Here is a 12,154-nt window from a genome sequence, read left to right on the forward strand (position 1 = left end):
AAAATCACCAAGCTTTTGGAGGCTTTCTCCTTCGTCAGGTGAAGTGTGGGATTCCTTGAACGTTACTGCATTTATAGTCAGAGAACAATACCTGGTGATTACAGATAATCTTTCCAACTGCCAGTTGTCAAGGCAATCAAAGTGTTCAGACAGAGAGATGTTACCTACAGGACCACCGAATATACAAACGGCCAGAATAAAAGACAGAGAGAGAAACATCCAAAAGGAAGAGAAAGACAGAGAATGACCCGTTGTGTTAAAAACAGATAACTTTTTTCCGCTGGTGGGGTTACGTGTAGCGTGACATGAACCCAAGATCCAGGTTGAGGCCGTCCTCATGGGTGCGGAACTTGGCTATCAATTTCTGCTCAACGATTTTGCATTGTCATGTGTCTCGAAGGCCGCCTTGGAGAACGCTTACCCGAAGATCGGTGGCTGAATGTCCTTGACTGCTGAAGTGTTCACCGACTGGGAGGGAACCCTCCTGTCTGGCGATTGTTGCGCGGTGTCCGTTCATCCGTTGTCGCAGTGTCTGCATGGTCTCGCCAATGTACCATGCTCTGGGGCATCCTTTCCTGCAACGTATGAGGTAGACAACGTTGGCCGAGTCACAGGAGTATGAACCATGTACCTGGTGGGTGGTGTCCTCTCGTGTGATGGTGGTATCCGTGTCGATGATCTGGCATGTCTTGCAGAGGTTGCCGTGGCAGGGTTGTGTGGTGTCATGGACACTGTTCTCCTGAAAGCTGGGTAATTTGCTGCGAACGATGGTCTGTTTGAGGTTGGGTGGCTGTTTGAAGGCGAGTAGTGGAGGTGTGGGGATGGCCTTAGCAAGGTGTTAGTCGTCATCGATGACATGTTGAAGGCTGCGGAGAACATGGATGAACGACAACGGATGAACGAACACCGCGCAACAATCGCCAGACAGGAGGGTTCCCTCCCAGTCGGGGAACACTTCAGCAGTCAAGGATATTCAGCCACTGATCTTCAGGTAAGCGCTCTCCAAGGCAGCCTTCGAGACACATGACAATGCAAAATCGTCGAGCAGAAATTGATAGCCAAGTTCCGCGCCCATGAGGATGGCCTCAACCAGGATCTTGGGTTCATGTCATGCTACATGTAACCCCACCAGCAAAAAAAAGTTATCTGTTTTTAATACAACGGGTCATTCTCTGTCTTTCTCTTCCTTTCGGATGTTTCTCTCTCTCTCCCTGTCTTTTATTCTGGCCGTTTGTATATTCGGTGGTCCTGTCGGTAACATCTCTCTGTCTGAACACTTTGACTGCCTTGACAACGGGCAGTTGAAAAGATTATCTGTAATCACCAGGTATTGTTCTCTGACTATAAATGCAGTAACGTTCAAGGAATCCCACACTTCACCTGACGAAGGAGAAAGCCTCCGAAAGCTTGTGATTTTCAAATAAAACAGTTGGACTATAACCTGGTGTTGTAAGATTCCTTACACCCGTAGTTAAACAACACATGAGAAATCATTGTGCCTTTTCCATCTCCAGCAGCCACTCCAGACCTATTCAGTGTGTGCCTTGCTGTTCCTCTACAAAATGAAAAGAACTATCCTACTGATGAAAATCCAACCTGAGGGACTGAATTGTTACCTGGCAGAAGTCTGGTGTCTGTTGAGACAGTTGGGCTCAGCTGGCAAGTCATCCCTCCCTGAACCACTCTGAATATCCTGCAACAAAAGTAAAAGAAAGCCTCTAGAAGGCCAGCAGATCTTTTCTCAGTGGGATCCATGGCTTCTGGTGATGACAAGCTGTGACTATTGATGTTGCTACAAGATATTTCTTGGCTGACCAAGTAGTCGATGCCAAACAAGAATTTAAATTATTTGGGGACGTTAAGGAAGTTAGGCCTCTTTTCTTTGGAAAAGAGATTTTAAGGTGACCTAATCAAATTTTGCAGGATTATGTAGGAAGTTCCAAGCAAAATTTTCATTATAGTGAGGGTTTCAGTTAAAAGGAATGAGTTGAAAAGTTGGGAGTAAGAGAAGTCAAGTGGAATTGTTTTTCTCTCACATTATAAAAATGTTGTTTTGGCCAATGCTAAGAATTCATGAAATCTGATTTCTTAGTGGTTTAGAATATTTTTCCAAGAAATGTGAGGTTTCATTTGTATTTTTCATGTATTAACTGGATATATAAGTGAAGTCTTTTCTTCCAAAAATACAGGTTGCCAAAGCTGCATTCCAGAGAAATAATGATCCTTTAGATGCAGCTATATTTTATCTTGCAATGAAGAAAAAGGCTGTATTATGGGGTCTGTTCAGGTAAGGCAATCTAATGTTTTGCTCTTGGAGCTAGCTGCATTTTCCCCATCCCTACCACTGTCATGAGTTCTGTCGTGATGTGGAGATGCCGGTGATGGACTGGGGTTGACAATTGTAAACAATTTTACAACACCAAGTTATAGTCCAACAAATTTATTTTAAATTCCACAAGCTTTCGGAGGCTTCCTCCTTCCTCAGGTGAACGGTATGGAAATGTCTTTTCCATACCGTTCACCTGAGGAAGGAGGAAGCCTCCGAAAGCTTGTGGAATTTAAAATAAATTTGTTGGACTATAACTTGGTGTTGTAAAATTGTTTACAATGAGTTCTGTCAGTAGGGCTAACATTACAGGCTTCCCCTACAATGCAAAAATTCTTCTCTAGGGTAAGATTGCATGTTGTTCTCTGATTTTTTTTCCTAAGGGTTTTGCAGCAGAAGGATGTAAGAGTTGTGCTGGGCTTCGTTTAAAAACAAATCTTTCAGTGCTCCTAGTTCAAAATTATCGAGTTGGCACCCTGCTCTAGGCAGGAATTGATGCATCATCCTTTACTACTTTTTAAATGTAAGAACAGGATCTTGTCTGCCATTTTTACCACCAGCATGAGCAAGAAGAGAAAAATGCTGTAGTGCTGTAACAAAGCAAGTTCAGGCACTCAATACCTTTAGCCATAAAGACACTGGGATGTACGAACCATCATTTGCTTTCGCATACCTCCTGGAGCCAGTTTAAAGTGGTATGGTTGGAGGCTCATGCCAGCAAATTGAGTGGGATTGGGAGAGTCTATTTAAAAAAAAAAAAAGGGATGGGATAAAAGCATATTTAAGAGTGACTTTTTTATTAAAAATTCATCAAAATGTCCCTTTGCCAATTCTACCGGATCCTTAATCATCCTGCTGGATGAAATGTATTGGAAGACTGACATTTAATGCATATACTGGCTTCTGAGAAGAATTGATTTCTGCTTCTAGCATGCCTCAGTTTGTACATATTATTGAGAGCCTGTGTTTGTATATGTGCTTTAAACACAGAATGGATAAGGAACAGGAACGTAAAACTTAGAATAACTTTCTTTTAATGTGCAGGTCTCTTCACGATAGAAAAATGACAGAGTTTTTTGGGAAAAATTTCAATGATGATAGGTGGAGAAAGGCTGCATTGAAGAATGCCTTTGCATTGTTAGGTAAACAACGATTTGAGCAGTCGGCAGCCTTCTTCCTTTTGGCTGGTTCCCTTAAGGATGCAGTTGAGGTAAAGCAACCATAAATTACAGTAATTGCTACTTACAGACAGTAACATGCCTAAGTTATTAAAATGATCAAAAGTTCAGAAAATGTTTTTTTTCCTCCACCTCAATTTTTCTCCCTTCTACTCCCAGGTGATAACTTGCTGAGGTACAGTTCCATGGGTGCTAGTACCTCACAAGTGACAATTTTTCCTCTAAGACTCTGGATGGTGAGTGATAGCTGGCTATTCAACCATAGAGGATGTTTTAGCCAAACCTGATCGATTTCTCACCATACATATAAACTGCCCGCCAGAGGTCACTGAATAGCAATCGGCAGTAGAAACCTTGGCTGATTTTATGCTTGCCTTTAGAACTGGAAAAGTGAATTGTACAATGGATAATTATAATGCCAACCTAATATTAATGTTAAACTTTCATATTTAGAATTGTGCAAATAATTTTTCATGAGAAATTTAAAAGGACTATCAAAAGCTTTTTGAAGAATGGAGGATATTTTATAGTTAAGATAAAAAGTACTTGCATTATATCAAAGGCAAAATACTGTGGATGCTGGAAATCTGAAATAAAAACAAAAAATGCTGGAAATACTCAGCAAGTCAGGCAGCATCTGTGGAGAAAGAAACAGTTAACGTTTCAGGTCAATGACGTTTCGTCAGAGCTGAAAGAAGTGAAAGATTTAACTTTTTAAGCAAGTACAGAGGCAAACAAAAGGGAGGGGGAGGGAGGTGAGGGATGGAAAGAACAAAAGGGAAGATCTGTGATTGGGTTGAGGGCAGGAGTGATTACATGGCGCAAGGCACGGAGGGTGGTAATGGGACAAGTAAGGAAACAAAAGATGGGTCTAGAGGAGCTGTAAATGGCAACAGCAGAACCACAACCAGCACCTGTTGTCCAGAAAAATGGGAACATTGGTTATGATCATGTCTTTAGGGCATTCCAAAGCACAAACAACCAATGGATTACTTTTGAACTGCAGTAACTGTTACGTAAGCAATCATGGCAGCCACTTTGAGCATAGCAAAATTCCACAAACAGCAAATGTATAAACCAGGTAATTTTTTTTGGCGGTATTGGTTATGGGGAAAAAATGTTGCTTAGGACACTGGGAGAATGCCTTGCTGTTCTTCATTTGGTGCAGTGGGATCTCTTATGCCCTCCTAAACAAGCAGGCAAGGCCTCAGCTTAACATCTCATCTGAAAGGTGGCACCTCCAACAGTGCAGTACTTCATGTACTCAGTACTGCATGAGGTGTCAGCCTAGATTGTGCACTCAAATCTGTGATGGAGCTTGAACCCACTTATGCACTTATTTGCTTAGAATTAAGTTACTAATTTTTATCACAAGTTAGTTTTTTATATTGCATGCTTCCTTATTTCCATAATTAAGGTATGAGGATTTTTGCCATTGCCCAAGTAAGGTACCCCTCAGTCTAATTTCACAACATCTGCACTTAAAGCTCTTTTTTTATTTGTAGTAACTTGTCTTCAAGTTAGTTTAATTGTTTCTCAGCCATACATTTCAGCAATTGATTACACAAACATTTGCAGTTTTAATATTATGGGCATACTAGTAAGTGACTGTTCCCTATTCAATTCCTATAAATCCAATTCACCTCCCTATTTAGCTCTTAAAACTTATACATTTTCACATCACGTTTCTGGGGTGGAAATGCTAAGTTCTTAGAAAATTATTAAAATTCAATTTTATTTAGGGCTGTAAAACCCAATTTCAAGATTCATACTCCACTGGCTGATGTTGAATATCTCCTAATAAAGTCACATAATGTTAAAGCCTGTATTCTATTATAATTTTGTAAGAGTAAAATTTGAAAACCTCACACTTATGAATTTTTTTCTCGCATATTTGTTACAGAATCAATACTTTCCATTCAGAATCATAATTAGAAGTTTTCACAAACAATAGACCCACACAGATAATTTGCCCTGTGATATTTGAGTCCTGCCTTGGTGTGAGACCTAAATTCAGTATTTCACATTTTTCAAAAAAAAGACATCTTATCTAAACTTGACAGTCAACGGTTGCAACTAGATCATAGTGTCATAGTAGGTACAGCACAGCACAGGTCCACCTGTGCCAGCTCTTTGAAAGAGCTATCCATTTAGTCCCCTTCCCCAGCTCTTTCTCCATTGCCCTGTAAATTTTTTCCCTTCATTCTTCACCCCCTTTTAAAATTGTACCATTTAGTTTATATTGCCTCTTCTCATTCTTCCTACCAAAATGCATCACTTCACAATTCTCTGCATTAAATGTCATCTGCCATGTGTCTGTCCATTTCACCAGTCTGTCTGTCCTCCTAAAGTCTGTTACTATCCTTCACGTTCACTGCATTTCTGAGTTTTGTGTCATCTGCAAACTTTGAAATTATACCCTCTATACCCAAATCCAGGTCATTAATATATATCTTCTGTTTTTTTTGAAAGGTTTGTCTTGAAAGACTTCATGACGTTCAGTTAGCTCTTGTAATAGCACGATTATATGAATCAGAGTTTGAAGTGTCATCCACCTACAAGTCTATACTTCTCAGAAGAATCTTGGGTTTTGATCCAAAGAGCAAAGAATTTAACCTTTCTCTTAGGCATTCTGACCCTGTGTTGCGGAGTATGGCATATTGGATCTTGGAAGATTACACAAACTCTTTGAATACTCTGTTGGAGCAAGGATTGAGAGAAAATGATTCCAGTGGAGCAACAGGTAATGTTTTTGAGTAAGGAATGTTTTAAAAACAGGTAATGTTTTTAAACTTGTATTGTGATGTATATTCCTTACTTTTGTACTATTTCAAGTGAAGTAGTGACAGTAAAGTTGTTACATAAAGGTGCTCAGAGAGAGTGGTTCTTGTGCTGCTGAGACTAGGGAAAGAGAGTGAAATAATATCGACAATAGAGGACAACAATAAGAAGCTATTAGGCCCAAACAAGCCTGTCCTTTTTTCCAGCGATCTACCCTAACTACCTGCCTTCTCGTGATATCCTTCATTCCTCTTGCTTTCCAGAAGCAAATTGCCACATGTTTCTTGAACTCTTCTTTACTGTCTACTTCTATTGCGTTCCCTGATCAGATTAATTAGCACTTGCAAAAATGGGTTTTGACTGATTAATACCCCTTCCTCCTCTCCCCTGGAACTGTTGTATCCATTTGTTTCCACCATAAGAGCGGTGTCTGATTGTATACTTCTGGAATTAACACAAACATCAAACATGTCCATTTGCAGTCAGTTAACTGACTATAATCGTAGAAAGGATATTATTGCCCTTGTAAGCAACAAAGATAATTCTGAATTTCAGGAAATTGATTCACAAAAAAGTTTTTATGGCAGAGGAGATTTCAATCTATGATTTTGTAATTAATTTTTGCATGCCCTCACGAACATTTCAGTTCAAATTGTATTAAGGTCACTGAAACCTAAATGCTTCCCTATTTCTATCTTATGTACAATACCTGAATCATTACTGAAGATTGGATCCAAAACAGCAGACAGAACTAGCATGTTATCCTAACACCAACCATCATGAGATTTAAAAAGTGCAGTTAGGGTCATGATTGGTTAGGTTGTACATGATCCATTAAAAGAACAGTCTTGCTGCTTACTGTAGAACCATGGAGTTTTACAGCACAGAAGGCCATTTGGCCCATCATGCTTTTGCTAGAGCAATTGAACACTAATCTCACAGCCCGGCTCTCCTCTTCTAGTCCTGTGCTTTCCTCTGCTTAAAATATTTGTCAGATTTTCCTTTTTAAGTTGCATTGTTCTCTACATCAACTGCTCTTGGTGGCAAAGCATTCCATGCTCCAACAACTCTGTCAAGAAATTTCTCCCAGCTCCTTTCCTCATTCCCTTAATGACAATTTAGATACTGAGATGTATTACCTGGTGACCTTATAGAAGGGTAATAACTAAGTACATAAACACTGTCTGAGATGCAGCTGGTTTAACATCTTTGTGAATGCAAGCCAAGGATTGCAACACTTATTGACATACCTGCCACCAAACTGGAAGCCCTAGGATTCAGCCATTGTGCTCCGGAACTAGCCGCGCCTCTAGCCAAACTGTTCCAGTACAACTACAATACTGGCATCTACCCGACAATGTGGAAAATTGCCCAGGTATGTCCTGTCCGTTAAATGCAGGACAAATCCAATCCGGCCAATTACCATCCCATCAGTCTGCTCTCAATCATCAGCAAAGTGATGGATGGTGTCGTCGACAGCGCTATCAAGCGGCACTTACCAATAACCTGCTCACCGATGCTCAGTTTGTGTTCCGCTAGGACTACTCAGCTCCAGACCTCATTACAGCCTTGGTCCAAACATGGACAAAAGAGCTGAATTCCAGAGGTGAGGTGAGAGTGACTGCCCTTGACATCAAGGCAGCATTTGACCGAGTGTGGCACCAAGGAGCCCTAGTAAAATTGAAGTCAATGGGAATCGGGGGGAAAACTCCATTGGCTGGAGTCATACCTAGCACAAAGGAAGATGGTAGTGGTTGTTGGAGGCCAATCATCTTAGTCCCAGGACATTGCTGCAGGAGTTCCTCAGAGCAGTGTCCCAGGCCCAACCATCTTCAGCTGCTTCATCAATGACCTTCCCTCCATCATAAGGTCAGAAATGGGGATGTTCGCTGACGATTGCACGGTGTTCAGTTCTATTCGCAACCCCTCAAATAATGAAGCAGTTGGTGCCCACATGCAGCAAGACCTGGACAATATCCAGGCTTGGGCTGATAAGTGGCAAGTAACATTCGTGCCAGGCAATGACCATCTCCAACAAGAGAGAGTTTAACCACCTCCCCTTGACATTCAACAGCATTACCATCGCCGAATCCCCCACCATCAACATCCTGGGGGTCACCATTGACCAGAAACTTAACTGGACCAGCCATATGAATACTGTGGCTACAAGAGCAGGTCAGAGGCTGGGTATTCTGCGGCGAGTGACTCACCTGACTCCCCAAAGCCTTTCCACCGTCTACAAGGCACAAGTCAGGAGTGTGATGGAATACTCTCCACTTGCCTGGATGAGTGCAGCTCCAACAACACTCAAGAAGCTCGACACCATCCAGGACAATGCAGCCCGCTTGATTGGCAACCCATCCACCACCCTAAACATTCACTCCCTTCACCACCGGTGCATTGTGTACCATCCACAGGATGCACAGCAGCAACTCGCCAAGGTTTCTTCGACAGCACCTCCCAAACCTGCAACCTCTACCACCTAGAAGGTCATGGGCAGCAGGCATATGGAAACAATACCACCTGCACGTTCCCCTCCAAGTCACACACCATCCTGACTTGGAAATATATTGCCGTTCCTTCATCGTCGCTGGGTCAAAATCCTGGAACTCCCGACCTTACAGCACTGTGGGAGAACCTTCACCACACGGGCTGTAGTGGTTCAAGGCGGCGGCTCACCACCACCTTCCAGGGCAATTAGGGATGGACAATAAATTCTGGCCGTGCCAGCGACACCCACACCCCATGAACGAATATATTAAAAAAACTTTCAATCATAGACGTTTACAGCAAAGAAGGAGCCCATTGTGTTTAATCCAGCTCTTAGCTAGAGCAATCCGAAACTAATCCTACTTCCCCAAAGCCTGTATCTTTCTCTGCTTCAAATATTTATCCAATTTTCCTTTCAAGGAGCAATGGTATTTCCTATGGCAAATTATTCAGTGCTTCAACGATAATAGTCTCCCGTTGAGTGGACAGATCGTACTGATGGCAGAAGAGCCCAATCCTAATCTCTAAAGAAATTTCTCCCAACCCCTCTCCTCACTCTGTCATAATTTTACATTGATGACCTCTAATTACTGACTCCCCAACTAGTAGAAATCATCTTTCTCTATTCACTATCAAAATCCTTCATAATTTTGAATTATTAAAACTCCACTTTGCCTTCTGTCTGTTTCTAAAGTCTTAGTGTCCTCACCAATTGTCAAATCTCCTATTTTTGGCCCATCAGCAAATTTCAAGATTGTATTCCCTGCACCCAAGCCCAAGCCATTTGTACATAATGAGAACAAAAAATGGACCTAGCACTGACCCCTGGGATACACCACTTCTAATCCCTCTCCTGTCTGAGCAACACCCATTTACTGTAACTTTGTATCTTGTCTGTCAACCAACTTTATGTATAAAAAAAGTATAGATAAATAAACTATAGTTCATACTTTCTCCACTGTGAAGTAGCATTTGTGTTAGAAGTTTTCTATGTCATTCTCCTATCTAAAATCCATTTGGAAAGAATGTGGAGGTATAAAATATTCAACAAAAAATTTATATTAAAGGTTTTGGACCTGATATATCAACTAACATGAGAAGTGCCTTATAAAATGAATAGGCTTAATGTCAGAAAGCTCATTTATGTTTAAAAGTTAGTGGTTATTGAAGATGTTAGCATTAATTAAGATTTAGAACTAGCTCTTGGTTTTTAAGTGTTAATAAAATAATAATTGATGTCTGAGAATATATCAAAATATATATCAAAATCTCCTTGTAATCTCTCTTCAGAATGCAGTAAGTCTGCTTCATGCAACCCTGGGGTATTTAATTTCTACAACTATTTACGAACCCATCCTCTTTTGTTGCGACGATACTTTGCTTCTTCAGAGAAGATGATGTCACAAATGGGTTTAACTGTGGAAAGTGGCCTGGCGGATAAGATCAGCTTAGTTGAAAGAAGGCTGTTCTTTACAACGGCAAATGCACACTTTAAAGCTGGCTGTCCAATGTTAGCCCTTGAAGTCTTGTCTAAAATGCCAGCAGTCACCATGAAGTCAAAGACTTTACAAAATAAAGGAAGTTCTTCTTTGACTTTTAAACTATCATCCCCATTAGAAGAATCTAAACACACGGTTTTGGGTTTTGATTGGTCCTCACCAACAGTAAATGGTTTGGGATCTAAAGCCTCTTCTGATTGGCTGTCAAATGGACAATCCAGTTCATCCCTTAGTTTTGATTGGAGCCAATCCTCTCTAACTATTGAGGAACAGCCTTTGGAATTAAAATGGGATAGTGATAAAGAAGATGAACATGAAGAGACTGGCCTTTCAATGAAGGAGATAAATCCACCTTGTCCCAGTGCTGAGAAGGTAGAAGAAAAATGTTGTTGTAATACAAATTCCTCCAGTTCAGCTGATGATTTTTTAAGTCCATCAGAAGATGTCATAGCAGCGCAGCTAAAATTTGGAGCTTGCTTGAAGATACTTACAACAGAGCTGCGTACATTATCTACTGGGTATGAGATTGATGGTGGCAAACTCAGATACCAGTTATACAACTGGCTTGAGAGAGAAATTATGGCCCTACAGAAAACATGTAATTACAATGTTGATCTGGAAGATATGAAAGATAGTTTTGAAGGAATCTGGGATGAAGTACCCAACAGTAAACAGGCAGAAAATGGAACCATTGACCAACAAAAAGCATTGCACCAGCAAGAGTATTTGCAGAGGAGGAGACTGTGGCTTCGGCAAAACCAGCCACTTCTAAGGATGTTTCTTAGCTATTGTAGTCTTCATGGGTCTCATGGTGGAGGCTTAGCGTCGGTCAGGATGGAGTTGATTCTTCTTTTACAGGAATCACAACAGGTATTTTTCGTTATATGTATATATGTTCTCGGGCCTCTGTACAATGACTTTCTCAAGTTGAAATTAGGATTTGACTAATTTTCCCTTGCTTCTCTCCCTGTGGGGTATTTTATCTGGTTGGCACCTCTATGGATGTTGTGCATAGAATAGGAATATAGAGAATTGTAGGTGCATTCTACTATTCCATTGCACAACATACTGGAGCATCAGGATGCTACCTGAGCAAGTGTTAAATTCTCAAAATGCTCCGTTATTGGATCTTGCTGCACTACATATTTTCAGTGTAATTTTCATTGCTTAAAATTCCAATTTCAAAATTTGACATACATTGCCTAGTATTTGAAAGATTGTAAAACTGGGCATGAATTGTATAAAATTGGAGTCTACCAGTCAGTTCACAACAATTCTGTAATAATGAGCACATTTCACATGGTCAATTTTATTGCCAGATACTATGCTATCAATTTTTTTAAGTCACTGGAAAATTCCAATTCTTACATCCTGTTCACATTCAAACTGTATCAGTAATATCATTAAGAATTATTGTAATTTTGTCAAAGACTAAATAATTCTAAAGCCATGCATTTGTTTGAGATTTGAGGACATTTTTAGCTATTCAAATGTTTGTACCAAATAGATCTCAATCATTTTTCCCCCTCAGGGAAAAAAAATGGAAATAGTTAGTAAGTTTTTATTGGCAAATGAAAAACCATGTATTTCAGGTCTTATTTTTAGTGTTGGAGAGAGAAAAAATTGCACTAAAAAAAAAACCCCAGGTAAATTCAGAAAAATTATTTTTTTAAATGATTTTTTTGAATATCAACTCAAGGAAACAAGTAAATGATTTTTTAAAAGATACAGTAAAGCTAAATGATAACCCATAATTATTTACAGTTCATGGGCACCACTTTTTTGACTCAGCCCCTAGATAGTTTTTTTTAATTAAAAGTAAAATTTATGAATCTATTAATTGTGGTTCCAGCAATTTACCTGTTACTATGGTAGTGGTA

The 12,154-nt window shown here is 40.2% G+C and overlaps 1 protein-coding gene across 6 annotated transcripts in view; it reads left to right on the forward strand.

Annotated features, from left to right (window-relative positions):
* Window positions 1-12,154, forward strand: part of LOC137320967 (dmX-like protein 1) — a 209,858-nt gene that overhangs the window by 122,283 nt on the left and 75,421 nt on the right. For all 6 annotated transcript variants that reach the window (XM_067983005.1, XM_067983007.1, XM_067983008.1 and 3 more), the window contains exons 21-24: window positions 2,190-2,287; window positions 3,371-3,536; window positions 5,977-6,247; window positions 10,066-11,144. In XM_067983005.1, the coding sequence (XP_067839106.1) occupies window positions 2,190-2,287; window positions 3,371-3,536; window positions 5,977-6,247; window positions 10,066-11,144 (1,614 nt within the window). The remainder of the gene's footprint in view (window positions 1-2,189; window positions 2,288-3,370; window positions 3,537-5,976; window positions 6,248-10,065; window positions 11,145-12,154) is intronic.

The sequence above is a fragment of the Heptranchias perlo genome, chromosome 4 (genome assembly GCF_035084215.1).
Source record: "Heptranchias perlo isolate sHepPer1 chromosome 4, sHepPer1.hap1, whole genome shotgun sequence".
Classification (NCBI taxonomy): Eukaryota; Metazoa; Chordata; class Chondrichthyes; order Hexanchiformes; family Hexanchidae; genus Heptranchias; species Heptranchias perlo.